This window comes from Chiloscyllium punctatum, chromosome 39 (assembly GCF_047496795.1).
Source record: "Chiloscyllium punctatum isolate Juve2018m chromosome 39, sChiPun1.3, whole genome shotgun sequence".
NCBI classification, from domain to species: Eukaryota; Metazoa; Chordata; class Chondrichthyes; order Orectolobiformes; family Hemiscylliidae; genus Chiloscyllium; species Chiloscyllium punctatum.
In genome coordinates, this window is record NC_092777.1 from 48,036,223 (window position 1) to 48,050,811 (window position 14,589).

General features: G+C 42.3%; 1 protein-coding gene across 3 annotated transcripts; it reads left to right on the top strand.

The window, feature by feature from the left end:
- The first annotated feature begins 2,541 nt into the window (after positions 1–2,541).
- Positions 2,542–14,175, top strand: LOC140464036 (uncharacterized). Of its 3 annotated transcripts, none has more exons than XM_072558663.1 (4): positions 2,542–3,265; positions 8,082–8,242; positions 8,815–8,985; positions 12,670–14,175. In XM_072558663.1, exons 1-4 carry the CDS (start codon positions 3,235–3,237, stop codon positions 13,333–13,335), a joined length of 1,029 nt encoding a protein of 342 aa, XP_072414764.1. In that variant the 5' UTR covers positions 2,542–3,234; the 3' UTR covers positions 13,336–14,175. The 3 variants fall into 3 exon arrangements, 2 of the variants coding, with proteins under 2 accessions (XP_072414764.1, XP_072414765.1); XM_072558664.1 differs by having other exon boundaries at positions 12,722–14,175; XR_011954844.1 differs by lacking the exon at positions 2,542–3,265 and adding an exon at positions 3,283–5,174.
- Positions 14,176–14,589: the final 414 nt, after the last annotated feature.

A 14,589-nucleotide genomic window follows, 5' to 3' on the forward strand; every position in this document is an offset into this window, starting at 1 on the left:
CACTCTTGGTGAGAGAGGCCATAAATATGCCTTGTGCGAAACCAGGCACAAGCAAATAGTTTGCCAAATCTATTTCTTTATCCAACTGGGTGCCGCTGACCCCTACTGTTGTTAGTGTTGGACAGTTACTAGCAACATCAGAGACCAAAAAAAAAACTGCAGATGGTAGAATCCAAGGTAGACAAGCAGGAGGCTGGGAGAACCCAGCAAGCCAGGCAGCAACAGGAGATGGAGAAGTCAACGTTTCTGGTGCAACCCTTCTTCAGGTCTTCTTCAGCAACATCAAGTGTAACTCAGTTAGTAAGTTTTCTAAAACCACTGGAAAATCCTGTTAAACTGAACTTGAGACTGTTCCAGTGTGATTGCGGCTGCCAAATGGGGTCGGGAAGGTGCCATCTTGTTGTTCCTTTAACATCTGACCCATCATCAATAATTTGCTTAAACATCCGTTTGTTGAAAAATGTAGTGCTGGAAAAACCCAGCAGGCCAGGCAGCATCCGAGGAGCAGGAGAATCGACGTTTCGGGCATAAGCCCTTCTCTCCTGCTCCTCGGATGCTGCCTGGCCTGCTGGGTTTTTCCAGCACTACATTTTTCAACCCAGGCACTCCAGCAACTGCAGTCCTCACTTTCTCATAGTTAAACATCCATTTGCCAACAAATGTCCTCTCATACCGTATTAATGCTATTGCTCTTTTCAAGGTTAATTGCCCGGTATTGGAGATCTCTTGGACACTTTGTGGTAGATGCAGACACAACACACACAAACACACGAACAATCCGCAGAACGTTGGCCCCATGAATGCCAAACGTAAAGCTTCCACATCATATTTTTAAGCGATACTCAATCATCCACGTGCTGAAACAAAACTGATAAGTCTTTATCTTTCCATTCACATACACAAATCGAACTTTAGGTCTTCAAATTGGCAACTTAGTTTATGCCTACAGTGAAGATAAGGGGAGGGAGGGGTGGATTCTGGTTCTGAAAGAGCGTCTCAGCCAAATTCACCCTTCCTCAGTCAGGAATCAACTCTGCACCATTGCTATCTGTAACACGCAGTCATGATGTGGAGGTGCCAGTGTTGGACTGGGGCGTACAAAATACTGGATTAGTGGCGCTGGAAGAGCACAGCAGTTCAGGCAGCATCCAACGAGCAGCGAAATCAACGTTTCGGGCAAAAGCCCTTCATCAGGAATAAAGGCAGTGAGCCTGAAGCATGGAGAGATAAGCTAGAGGAGGGTGGGGGTGGGGAGAGAGTAGCATAGAGTACAATGGGTGAGTGGGGGAGGAGATGAAGGTGATAGGTCAAGGAGGAGAGGGTGGAGTGGATAGGTGGAAAAGAAGATAGGCAGGTCGGACAAGTCAAGGAGACAGTAACTGAGCTGGAAGTTTGAAACTAGGATGAGGTGGGGGAAGGGGAAATGAGGAAGCTGTTGAAGTCTACATTGATGCCCTGGGGTTGAAGTGTTCCGAGGCGGAAGATGAGGCGTTCTTCCTCCAGGCGTCTGGTGGTGGCGGAGGTGCGGGATGTGGACGAAATGCGTTGGGACACACCAGATGGCCTCCTTCTTTAGAGACCGCAATTTCCCTTCCCACGTGGTTAAAGATGCTCTCCAACGCATCTCGTCCACATCCCGCACCTCCGCCCTCAGACCCCACCCCTCCAACCGTAACAAGGACAGAACGCCCCTGGTGCTCACCTTCCACCCTACAAACCTTCGCATCAACCAAATCATCCACCGACATTTCTGCCACCTCCAAAAAGACCCCACCACCAGGGATATATTTCCCTCCCCACCCCTTTCCGCCTTCCGCAAAGACCGTTCCCTCCGTGACTACCTGGTCAGGTCCACACCCCCCTACGACCCACCCTCCCATTCTGGCACTTTCCCCTGCCACCGCAGGAACTGTAAAACCTGTGCCCACACCTCCTCCCTCACCTCTATCCAAGGCCCTAAAGGAGCCTTCCACATCCATCAAAGTTTCACCTGCACATCCACCAATATCATTTATTGTGTCCGTTGCTCCCGATGTGGTCTCCTCTACATTGGGGAGACTGGGCGCCTCCTAGCAGAGCGCTTTAGCGAACATCTCCAAGACACCCGCACCAATCAACCAAACCGCCCGTGGCCCAACATTTCAACTCCACCTCCCACTCTGCCGAGGACATGAAGGTCCTGGGCCTCCTTCACCGCCGCTCCCTCACCACCAGATGCCTGGAGGAAGAACGCCTCATCTTCCGCCTCGGAACACTTCAACCCCAGGGCATCAATGTGGACTTCAACAGCTTCCTCATTTCCCCTTCCCCCACCTCATCCTAGTTTCAAACTTCCAGCTCAGTTACTGTCTCCTTGACTTGTCCTACCTGCCTATCTTCTTTTCCACCTATCCACTCCACCCTCTCCTCCTTGACCTATCACCTTCATCTCCTCCCCCACTCACCCATTGTACTCTATGCTACTCTCTCCCCACCCCCACCCTCCTCTAGCTTATCTCTCCACGCTTCAGGCTCACTGCCTTTATTCCTGATGAAGGGCTTTTGCCCGAAACGTCGATTTCGCTGCTCGTTGGATGCTGCCTGAACTGCTATGCTCTTCCAGCACCACTAATCCAGTATTTGGTTTTCAGCATCTGCAGTCATTGTTTTTACCTTGGATCGTATAAAAGTCGATTTTAGAATTAGCCGCAGAAATTGCCTGGTATTGGGAGACCTGTTGGACACTTTGGGGTCGATACAGACACGACAACACGTTTATTTGGAAGCACCTAGACTATAACCTAGTGATGTGGTGATTTTTAACTTTGTAACACGCAGTGATGCGTTGCAATCGGTCGCCAACGTTCTGCGGATCGTTCGTCTCTGTTGTCGTGTCTGTATCGACCCCAAAGTGTCCAACAGGTCTCCCAATACCAGGCAAGTTCTGCTGCTCTTTCTAAAATCGACCTATCCCCTTTCTATCATAACTCTGCATTGACCAATTGGACACCGGTTCCGATCAGTAAACAGGAAGTCGCTGAAGAATAAAGTTTCGTTTCTTTATCGTTGCGTCCGATGATCAGCTGGTTTCCAGGTCCTGGGATTAGATATGCTGCTTCTCTCTTCCGGGGTTGTGGAACAAGAAGTTCCCAATTCCAGTTAAACAGAAGCTCCCCCTTCAGTAAAGTCCAGCAGCCACCACACACTCTTCAGTCTGGTCATCGACTCGCTGTCCTTTGAATTGAGCAATGCAGAATGGGAGACCGACACATCGGAGAGATATCAGGTATTTGGTCATCTGCAAAATGAACATATGTAGTAACGTTGGTAAAAAAACAATGACTGCAGACGCTGGAAACCAGATTTTGGATTAGTGGTGCTGGAAGAGCACTCGGATGCTGCCTGAACTGCTGTGCTCTTCCAGCAACACACTTTCAGCTATGTAGTAACGTTGGCTAGTAAAATGGTTACAATGATCAGCAAGTAAATTGCAGTTTGTAATACTGCCACATTGATAGGTTAAAATGTGTTGAATTGTATTGATGATCAAGGCAGGAGTCTCGTTGGTGGGAATAGGAAATTTATATTTTTACTTAGGCTAAAGAAGTGCAGATATTAAGCTTTAAAACGTTTGTTCTCATAGGGGTTGTATTTATAGTTCAGTAAAGCTAAACCTTTTATTTTCAGATTACACTAACAGGCAGTAATTTGTACATTGGTATAGTTGGCTAATGCTGTGGTTTTATGTAATACCGAGATGCAAAAAAATCAACAGCGTTTTAATTCTCCTCTCCTAGTGGGTGACGTCAACCACCAGGTAGAGAATAATGCATCAATTGTTGAACAAGACATTATTATATATCTTGAATGAGATGGGTTTTTCTTTCCATGGATTGGGCCGTGATCAGTTGGTTCAGTGCATATGGAGGAACCATGATTTTCCTACTATTAATTCCCAGTTGACATCAACTTTACTTCAGCTTTCCTGTCTGCTTTCTATATTCTGTAAGTAACTTATAGTCTGAAAACCTATTGATCTCAGCATTGACTATACCCGGTGTGCCAGTTCCAGATTGTCTCAAATCAAGTGACAAGATCATAAAATCAAAAGATAAATCATGAATTGATTTTATTTCAAAATGTAAACCAAATTTAGGTTGACAGTTGGTTGATAAAGCTCAATAAAGGCTTATTGAGGGAGATCTAAGATGGCGGTCTGAAAAGTCTGCTGTGTTGGACTCTGTGCCACACCCCAGGCAAGGTGGATTTCTGCGCCCCCCACCCCCTCCCTAATTAGCCACCTCTAAGAAAAGTCATTTACACAAAGCAGGTAGAAGACCAAGAATCTTTTAAAATTCGACCTGAAAGCTCTGGAGTCAAAATGAAGACAAATTAGGGAAATGGAGCGAAGGAATCATAGCAGGCAGGGCACTCCCCTGTGTCGGGCACACCCACAGCTGCTGCGTCAACTCCTGTGGTGGCGCCTTTGAGTTCGGTGGAGCAGCAGCACCTACTCAGAGTTTGCAGAACTCCGTGAAAAAAATTGATACAGAGCTGGAGCCAATTTCTGCCATTCTGAAAAAGCCTGAGCAGCAGATTCAGTTATTGGAGCCACGCTTGGAAGTAGTTGAGCAAAGGACTACAACATTGGAGACTGCGATGGAGAACTTCTGCTTTATCCACCGAGTCAAAAGTATAGACAAATCCCCCAGTACTGCCGGGTACCTTAGAGAATATTGAATATTTAAGTCGATTAATTTTTTCTTATCATCAAAAGACTTCGTCTTCTTGATTATAGCCCCAGAAAAGTCTTGAAGAAACTTTATTATCCAGCCTTTATATACCAGAGCCTGCGGCTCTCCTCCCAATCTTCTGGATGTTTCTATTATTAACTGCTTTTCTTTATAGTACTGGAGTTACACTAGGACTGGGTGGGGGTGTTGGTCTCACCTGGACATGCGCATTGTGATCCGATGGGCCCATGCCACATTCATCTAGCCTGACGCTAGCAACTCCGGGAGCCACTTTTCCATGAACTTGACCAGATTCTCACCACTTTCACACTCTGGAAGACTCACTTTACGTAAATATTTTCTCCAACCTCAATTTTCGAGGTCGTCATCCTGTTCGAGCAGGGCTTGGACCTGGCCTTCCAAGGTTTGGATCTACCCCTCGGATGTCCTGTATACTCTAAGGTACACGGCAGCACTGCGTTTTAATTATGGGGGAATCTGTCTCTAACTTTGACTCGGCGGAAAAAGCAAACAAATTTGTGAATTCTCTGAAATAATTGACTTGGACCCAGGGGCAAGAGGAAAAGATGTTTGAAGACAATGGCATAGTTTTTTTTTCCTCTTTATTTGTTCTTTTCCCCCTCGTGGTTTCTGGTCTTATAGGCTTGGTATTGCTTTGGTGTAAATTTTTTTTGTTTAATATTATATCCATTTGGTAATTATCTGTTACCTCACTGTTCTTTTTTTCTAGTGAGGAGTGGTTACTTTGGTGTGTTGAGGTATGGAGGGGGAGAGGAGGGCGTCCATTGTTAACTTGCAGGAGTGTAAATAAAATGTTTTTCCCCATTGCCTGTGTTTGGGGCGTGACCTTAACTGAAAGTTGTCAGTCTGGTTGTAAAGTTGGGAAGTGAATACCCCCTATGGGCGAGGAGGAAGATCTCTCGTGATTTTTGGTTTGTATTTATTTGTTTAAGTTAGGAGTAGTGGATAGTTTTTTTTTGAGTTTTAGTAGTTTTTAGGGCTAGCTTTTAGATTTCATTTAAGTCTGTGTTTTTTCCACTCACCACACATTGATTGGGCTACTTCCTCTCGGGGGACTGCGGGCTGCAGTGGGTGGTCATGGCTAGTGATCTGTCCAGATGGTGCACCTGGAATATAAAGGGGAAGCATTCCCCCATTAAAAGGAAAAAAAGTGCTCTCAAACCTTAAGAAGGAAAGAGTTGACTCTGCTGCAAGAGACACATTTAACTGATAGGGAACATCTGATGTTAGAGCAGGATAGGGTATTTATCTCCTCCTTTAACTCCAAAAGCAGAGGAGTGGCCATACTGGTATGAAGGAATCTCCCATTTCAGGTGACAGATCAAATCAAGGGTGAGCATGGATGATTCATTATTCTTTAGGCTCTGGTACACTGAGAAGAGCATCCTGAATGTTTACCGTCCCCCAGTGCATGCTCTCAAATTTTTAGTTGATGCTGTTTCTAAATTAATGGCTGTTGAGGCATGCTGTATGATTATAGGAGGAGACTTTAATCGTTTCATGGACCCTGGGATAGACAGGATGCCAAGGGGTCTGTCAGGTACACTTCTGCAATCAAGACAACTAGTGGACTTGTGTAAGGATTTGTGGTTAGTGGAGGTGTCTCCACCCTAATGGGAGGGATTTTACCTTCTACTCCAACCCGCACAAGAGACTCCATGGGATCTGGAATCAGGAGCTAGGGGAAGAAATTTCGTCGGAAACATAGGAGGATAAATGGGAGAATGTAAAGAAAATCTCAATATGCAATAAAGCACAAGCAATGCAGTTGAAAATCATTCACAGGGCCCATATGACACCAGAGAGGTTAGCAAGGTTTAAGAAAGGAAGGTCTCCAAGATGTCCCAAATGTAAAATCAGCACAGGCCCCCTTACACATTGCTATAGGGCCTGCTACAAGATTTGTCGATACTGGGGTGCCATAGTGAATGAGCTGGATAAGATCCTGGGTATTGAAGTTAAGGCGGATCCTGTATTTCTTCTTTTGGGACTGCCGAATCTGCCCTGTCTGGGTAAGCATGGGAAGAGGTTAATTTACACACTCTGCAAGGAAGAACATTCTAATGAACTAGATATCAGAAAAACCTCCAGGTCTTGCAGAATGGTGCAGACTTGTGATGGAATATGTCCCTCAAGATTATCTGACAAGTATGGTGCACCATGGAACAGAGTCATTTTATAAGATGTGGCAGTCCTTTCTAAATTACATAAACACTGACCTATCGGCAATCCTGATTAGGGCCTTTATATCGTCATGAGCGCTGTATATGGTGGTCTGGGTGGGCCGGGGAAGGGGGAGGCCTAGTAAATAATAACTGTTGTTCTGCAGATGGGAGCTTCAGTGGAGGTACAGCAAGTAATGTAATGTAATTTAACTTAATTTGGTAATTTAATTTGATTTTATTTTAACTTGAGCTAAGTAAATGTAAGACAATTGTATTTCTCAGAGCAGTAGGTAGTTTATTGTTAACATTACTGTAATAAAATAATGTGGTATTATTTCTATTCTTTCTGTTTTTGTATTATTATAATTTCTTTTTGTAAAAGAGTAAAATATGTTTCAATAAATGTATATTTTTTTAAAAGGCTCATTAAATCTCTAACAGGTCTGAAAATGCTGTACAAAAAAATTTAAATTTTTACGTGTTAGACCTACACCAAAATCTCAGCTTTAAAGGGATTATTGATTAAGGCAGGTTTTATGGGTGATATTACATTTTCACAGGTCTATAGTGAAAAACCGAGATGTGATATATTTTAGAGCAGGGAGCAAAACCACTCATTATAGGCTAAAGGTAGGACAGCTTTCTGAGCTATTACCAAGCAGAGGAATGGAAACAAAATACCTCTTCTGCTACTAACCCTTGTGACACTATCATCTACAGAACATAAACAAACACCATTTGTATTACCTCCCTTTCATTGCATCCAATCTAACTTGTTTCAATTTCTTCCTCACTCTTCATAACACAGGAGGAGAAGGCTTCACTCCTCAGGGACGATGCTGTACCTATGTATGTCGTGACCGTGTTTCCAGGTCAGGTTTGAGGTGGTAATTAGGGTAAATTGACTGGAGTACTAGGTTTTATCTCCCTAGTTTCATTTTACATGTAGTCAGGCAGGTGTGAGAGAATCGTACTGTGGACTGGTAGTGTCTAAAGAGAATAGATTTTTCACCGCAATTCGCTGTAATTCTGTTGGCTTCAGTTTCCCAACAATAACCACATGCTGACAGTAAAATGAAGGAAAAAGGTAGGCAATAATGTTCAACAAAATGAGTTTGTCCTGATTAATCTTTTAAATGATCTGTTTAATTTACTTCTGGAGCTCGGAAAAAAGTGGTGGACTTGGTACGCCATGAAGTAGCGGAGGTACAAAACTTTGTAAAAAGTGGAAATCAGTTTTTGAAGATTACCCGATCATTCATTGCAAACTCTGTGCGAGAGGGAAAGCTGACTCAAATAAAAGGAAGAACCTACTTTAAAGAGGTATTGTTTTCACTTGTTCATGAAAGATACATAAAATGTAGATTGTGAACTTGCCTCTTCTCAAACATTTTGTATTGGTGGACAGGTTGGCTTTCTGCAACCAGCTGCCTGATAGCGTGGCAGTATTTGAGCCAGCAGATAGGGCTAGGGACCCATTACACCAGAGCCCCTCTCACTTTCACACCATAATGTTTCTCAAACTATCAATTATGGCACACCTCCCTTTTCTTAAAACATGAACATGACAAAAGCTGAATCCCCAGACTCTTTAGCCACAGTGAGCATCTCTTCACCCTCCAGTCAGCAGTACCCTGTTCTTCATATTCCACCCAAGTTGCACCTGTCCCCTAATACCCTCGATTTCACTTACATCTGATTAAAGACAGTATTCAAATATTCTAACTTGTCTACTTTGTTCAGATATTGCGATATCAGCTGCAGATTTCTCATACTTTCTGCTTTTACTGCACTTCAATTCAATTTGATTTTAATATCTTTGTGTCATAAGCACTGTATATCATTCTTGACGCCTAAATGTTGTATACTAAAATGTCTATTTTTATATTTTGCAGGCAATGCATGCAATATTATTTTGTGGGCGCATTAATATTCCCCTAATTAATCCAGAAGAAATGATGGAACATCATGAATTTCAGTTATTGTCTGAAACGTATCCAGATGCCTTTCAGAAATACAGCTCCCATCTCCCAAAACGTCCTCCTTATGCAGTGCTACTTGGTGCAGTAAGTTCAAGTACTTCATTCAAGAAAGCAGTTAGAGAATAGAAACTAGCTATAGTCAATTAAGTTGGAGGTACTTATTTAACCCTTGCCTACCTCACACCCTGAATATTCTTATAAAGAACAAGAAACTTTACAGCCCATGAACAGGCCCTTCCGCCCTCCAAGCTGAAGCCAATCCAAATCCAATGTCTAAACCTATTGCCCAATTCCTGAGCATCTGTATCCCTCTGCTCCTCACCTACTCATGCATCTGTCCAGATGCACCTTAAATGAATCTACCGTACCTGCCTCTACTACTTCTGCTGGCAATGCGTTCTAGGCACCTACCACCCTCTGTGTAAAGTACTTGCCATGTATGTTCCCTCTTAAACTTTTCACCTCTCACCTTGAATGAATGACCTCTCATTATTTAATCCCTCACCCTGGGAAAAAGCTTATCTCTATCTACCCTGTCTATACCCTTCATGATTTTGTACACCTCAATCACGTCCCCCCTCAATCTCCTTTTTTCTAATGAAAACAATCCTAACCTACTCAACCTTTCTTCATAATTAGCACCTCTATTAAGTTGGTAAGGAATGATCTACCTCGCATAAAACCATGTTGCCCATTCTTTTCCAAATATAAATAGATTTTATCCTGAAGTACCTTCTCCAGCAACTTTCCCACCACTGACGTCAGGCTCACTGGTCTGTAGTTACCTGGAATATCCCTACAACCCTTCTTGTACAGGGGGACAACATGAGCAACCCTCCGGTCATCGGGCACCTCACCTGTGTTTAAGGATGCTACAAAGATATCTGTCAGGGCCCCAGGTATTTCCTCTCTTGCCTCCCTCAGCAACCCGGGATAGATCCCATTCGGTCCTGGGGATTTGTCCATCTTAATATTCTTTAGATTACCTAACACATCTTCCCTCCTTATGTCAACGTGATCCAGAGTAAACAAATTTATATCTCTAATCTCAACATTCATCACCTCCAGTTCCTCAGTGAACACTGATATAAAGTAATCACTGAGAATCTCACCTATTTTCTCAGGTTCGACACACAGCCTTCCTTCCTTATCCTTTAGTGGACCAACCCTTTCTCTGGTTACCCTCTTGCTTCTTATATAAGAACAAAAGGCCTTGGATGTTCCGTAATTTTGCTTGCCAAAGCTATTTCATGACCCCTTTTTAGCCTGCTTAATTCCTCATTTAAGAATGGTCCTACTCTCCCAATATTCCTCGAAGATCCATTCTGTTCTTAGCTGCCTGGACCTTATGCATGCTTCCCTTTTCCTCTGGGCTAGACACACAATTTCTCCTGTTATCCACGGTTCACGAATTTTGCCTTTCCTATCCCTTGTATGCAACCTTACAGCAGGCCAGACCTGCCTCATTTGGTGGGTTTACAGCTGGAAGTGCACCAGAATTTTATTTCAGCAGCCAATGATATAGTACAGAGAACAAGTCCTAGTTTTACTTGGTTAGGGGGTCAGTTAGCTCAGTTGTCTGGGTGGCTGGTTGGCCGGTTTATGATGCAGAGTGATGCCAACAAAGCATGGGTTCAATTCCTGCACTATCTGAGTTGCCACGAAGGATTCTCCTTTCCGGCCACTCCCCTCACCTGAGGTTTGAGAGCCCTGAGGTTAAACCACCACCAGTCATCTCTCCCTAATGAGAAAGCAGCCCTATGGTCTGGGAGGTCTATGGGAACTGGGGCTACAATCTGATGCTAGATCATCAGTACTTCTTGTCCTGAGCTATTTAAATGGCCAAGATGGTGTTGGGAGGGATAGGTTGTGCTATGGGACAGGCTGTGCACCCATCAGCTTGGGCAAAATCCAGTAGCCAGTTGTTAAATTTAAATGACTACTACAATCTGAGGAATGCAGCCTTATTATAACATCATCAGCTTGAAGCTACCTCACCCCTAAAGTGTGTTACTCAGTCACTGACCAACCCTTTGCAGACAAACCAGAAAGAGGAAAAGAACACAGACAATGCTGGAGAAACTCAGCAGGTCTGACTGCATCTGCAGAGAGAGAAACTGAGTTAATGTTTCAAGGCCGGTAGAGATCTGACTGTTTGTCATAACTCAGAAACCAGAAATACTGTTGGGCTGCAGTAACTTAACCATTGCCCCCCTCCTACATGACAATCTCCTGCCAATTGTGGCTGGGAGGAGTCGTTAAAATTCCAACATTTCTGTACCTTGCTTATGTGAAGGTCTATGGCATACATTACTAATATTAGGAAACTTGGGTGGAATTGTTGCCAGTTTTGAAATACAAAGGTGAGAATGGAACAAACAGATTCTTGCAGTTGAGAAGAATATGCTGCATTTGCATACACTAATACAATTTTTAACAAAAGAACATCAAAGCTCTTTACGCACAAAACGAGAAACAAAACAAACTATTTAACACAATATAAGAATGATTTGAATTACTGCCGAATCTCAACCTCCGTTCTGTGCAGGTTAGTATTTTCCCAGGCAGCAGAGAGAAAATAGATGGTGCTATTTCCTGCATAAATGCCAGAGTCTGGTAGCTGCCTCTATCTTCTGTGGGAATCTAGGCCAGCAATTCACAATATCTCAGTACCTGCTCATGGGCAACAACCAACTGCACACTTCATCTGCAGCGATTGGGAGCAGCAAAGCACCAGCCCCACCACATCATTATGCATAGATCAGATTCATTTAGAATACAGTTCAGAACTTCAGTACTGCCCTTTGGAGCTCATCAATACCTTAATTGCAATAGTGCTGTGTGCAGGGCCAGGCATCCATCTCATGTATTAGGAAGAGGGTGAATCTCAGACCACTTAGCTTCCTAATAGACATTACAAGTTAATCGTAGTCATCTCTGCAGAGCAGAATTAACCATAGGGGACCAATTAGAATGTCACTTTAGCCTACACTTTAGAAGTTTTCAGAACAGGTCCGGGCCAAAGAAAATAATCCCTGAGTTATTAGAAGTTAATGATAATTGCAGAAACAGAAGAGACTAATGTGTCAGAGAGGATCCTACAAGGCAGATGATTATACAAGCTTAAGGAATATGTCAGAAATAAGTGAACTGTTACTTATTGGTTCCTTTTCAGCAATCGTTTGTATTTACTTGATGCTCATTCTTTAGCTGATATCTCTTCACAAAACTGTTTAACGGTTTCGTGAAGAGGTATCTGCTCAAGAATTAGCATCAAGTAAATGCAAAAGATTGCTGAAAAGAAACCAATTACAGCCTTGCAAACAGAACAAGGAACTTTTAAAAGTAGAAACAGAGTGACCCTAACTGAGTTTTGTGTGTCCGCGAGGCTGTTGTTGATGTTTATATCTGTAATAAGACCATTTCAAATCATTCTTATATTGTGTTAAATAGTTTGTTTTGTGCATAAAGAGCTTTGATGTTCTTTTGTTAAAAATTGTATTAGCAGCTTTGCGTGAATATGACTGACCACCACAATAACCAATCAAGAAAACATAAAATTCATGGTCCATCAAACCAGATTTCACACTGGTAAAGACTTGTCCAGTATTATCATAACATATTCCTGCTCTGTACAACCTATTGTGTTTGTCTACAGGTGACTGTATTTCAGAAGTAATCTGTTGATCTTGAAGGGCTTTAGATTGTCCTAATGACATGAATGATACTATACACTTCTTTAATGATTGGTATACATTTGTTTTTCAGGTTGTTGAAATCATAGGAACTGACATTAATGAAGTTTTGAAATGTCTAACAGATCTAAATCGTGACATGCTTGTGGAATTTACTGGCAACAATTGCAACAAATTGGGAAACATCTTTATACCAGAAGTTATCAGCTGCTGCTATCTTTGGGATGTTACTACCAGAGAAAAAACAGACAATTATTTTGGTGCTGTAGTGTCAGTTAGAGGAAGGCAACAGAAAGAAATTATGTTTGATATATTGTGCTGTCAAACATGGCACCTGTACATCAGCTCAGCAGTATGTATCTCCAAAAAGTTTAATAAAATATCATTAAGGTTTTCACCTGAACTTCAAATTGAAGTTGTAGATACAATACATAGCAGTCAGTATGATCTCCCATCTGGGGTTCAGGTATGCAACTCATTTGAAAGTTCACCTTATAAGTTATGCTTTGATATATATATCAATAATCCATACTTTGAATTTGACATCAGTGCTAAGTGTGAATCTCTCAGCCAGCTTCTATATGCGAACCGGCAAATTGCTGAGAAATTAGAATTCTTAGACACAAGCATTTTAATGAATTCCACAAAGCTGACTAATTACAAACGACTTAAAAACAATCTCAAATTATTAGAATTTAATGTTGGACAGCATTTGCAATTTTATGATCCAAATGAATAGCGATTGCTAGAGAGATTCCAATACTGAAAGCAAATTATACCAATTAGTTTGTCATTAATAGGTTTATGAGTAATAAAGCTGATCTATATCTGTGGAGTTTTACACTTTCATCTGTAAGATACAGTGTATTGGATAGAAAATTAATGAGGGACTTTAAAGAGGAGTCTGAGTCCCCTGTTTGGCAGCACAAATTGTTTGCTTCTCTATTGCCAAATGTATCAAAGGATGTCTGCCCAGATATGCACTGCACATCCAGCAGGCAGGCAATTTAGTAATTAGTCATAGAGATGTACAGCATGGAAACAGACCCTTCAGTCCAGCCCGTCCACACCGACCGGATATCCCAACCCAATCTAGTCCCACCTGCCAGCACCTGGCCCATATCCCTCCAAACCCTTCCTATTCATATACCCATCCAAATGCCTCTTAAATGTTGCAATTGTACCAGCCTCCACCACTTCCTCTGGCAGCCCATTCCATACACGTACCACACTCTGTGTGAAAACGTTGCCTTGTAGGTCTACTTTATATCTTTCCCTGCTTACCCTAAACCTATGCCCTCTAGTTCTGGACTCCCTGACCCCAAGAAACGGACTTTGCCTATTTACCCTATCCATGCCCCTCATAATTTTGTTGAGCACAGATTTAATTTTGTTTTTAAAACTGTCAATACACTTCTAGCCTGAGATTGTGATGTGGCATACAAAACATCTATTTTTATCTTTTAAGTGAAATGTATAAATTTTGAATGTTGGCTCCTTTAAAAATGCATGGAACAATAACTGGTATAAAACAATTTGTTCAGATTTCAGGATGTAACACAGCTTTAAGATCTATTTTATGTTTTTCTTTCACACTGATTTGTGAAACTTTGTGAAATTAAATCATTTCAGCTTTATATTCTGATGTTTCTCTGGCATTATTCAATTCATTTCCACTCAGCAAAGAGTTTAACCCACACTATTTGCATTTTACAACTATCGAAACATTTCCAGTTTGCAGAAGTATTTGTTGGATGAGAAGTTTCAAGATAATTTTTTCCCCTCAGTATTGAGTGTTTGGTTACAACAAGAATCTGGTTTCTCAAATGATCAGAACCATAAAATGTTTGAAGATATTGATTACACTGGCTGGTGGAAACAATGGATATTTGTAAATAAAAATGTTCAAGACCCATCAGAAACCATCTTCCAAAATTTAATGTTCTTTTAGCTATAGATGTGGAGGTGCTGGTGTTGGAGTGGGGTGGAAAAA

Bases quoted from the DNA above. Each gene is read 5' to 3' on its own strand.
- LOC140464036 (XM_072558663.1), top strand. From the start codon at position 3,235: ATGGGAGACCGACACATCGGAGAGATATCAG. The intron at 8,243-8,814 runs GTATTGTTTTCA...TATATTTTGCAG, and splicing joins GAAGAACCTACTTTAAAGAG to GCAATGCATGCAATATTATT. The intron at 8,986-12,669 runs GTAAGTTCAAGT...TTTGTTTTTCAG, and splicing joins ATGCAGTGCTACTTGGTGCA to GTTGTTGAAATCATAGGAAC.